Here is a 602-nt window from a genome sequence, read left to right as displayed (position 1 = left end):
CTAATATGAAGCTTCAGCAGTCTGACACTAATTCTGTCTGCTTCTTCCAAAGTTACACAAACTGAGAACAACATCCCTCTGACATTTGGACTTCAGGTTGGAACTTTGGAGACAAATGATCAGATTTCTTCACAGACAGTTGGAAACACTGAAATATCTTTGGTTTTATGTTCGGAGAAATCCCAAAAATAAATAAACTAAAATGATCAAACTTATTTAAACTGAATTTAGTAAAAAAACAAATTCTAATTTAAATTACCTTAGCTTCTCCAGTCTACAGTTTGGACTCTCCAGTCCAGCTGACAGAATCTTCACTCCTGAATCCTGCAGGTTATTGGAGCTCAGGTTCAGTTCTGTCAGATGGGAGGGGTTGGATTTCAGAGCTGAGGCCACCACTTCACACTGAGTCTCTGAGAGTCCACAGTCAGACAGTCTGTCAGGACACATAAAAAGAAAATGATTTCATCAGGATAAATGATAATTTCTCTTCAGCTGTGAAGAGAAACCAGTTGAACTCTTCCTGTTGGACTCTTTTCCTTCACTTCAGTGGTTCAGTTTATCTTCTCTGTTTGATCTGATGAAATATTTCTCATCAGTGTCTC

General features: G+C 38.4%; 1 protein-coding gene across 1 annotated transcript in view; it reads right to left on the bottom strand.

The window, feature by feature from the left end:
* The window catches only part of LOC119616831 (ribonuclease inhibitor), a gene marked incomplete at both ends in the record, with an annotated part of 11,579 nt that overhangs the window by 3,568 nt on the left and 7,409 nt on the right, over positions 1 to 602 (bottom strand). The window contains one exon of the mRNA XM_037974461.1: positions 356 to 433. Coding sequence (XP_037830389.1) covers positions 356 to 433 — 78 coding nt within the window. The remainder of the gene's footprint in view (positions 1 to 355; positions 434 to 602) is intronic.

The sequence above is a fragment of the Kryptolebias marmoratus genome, unplaced genomic scaffold, assembly GCF_001649575.2.
Source record: "Kryptolebias marmoratus isolate JLee-2015 unplaced genomic scaffold, ASM164957v2 Scaffold64, whole genome shotgun sequence".
In the NCBI taxonomy this organism is placed as follows: Eukaryota; Metazoa; Chordata; class Actinopteri; order Cyprinodontiformes; family Rivulidae; genus Kryptolebias; species Kryptolebias marmoratus.
Note: the sequence above shows the minus strand (reverse complement) of the source record. Positions and strands in the feature narration are given on the sequence as shown.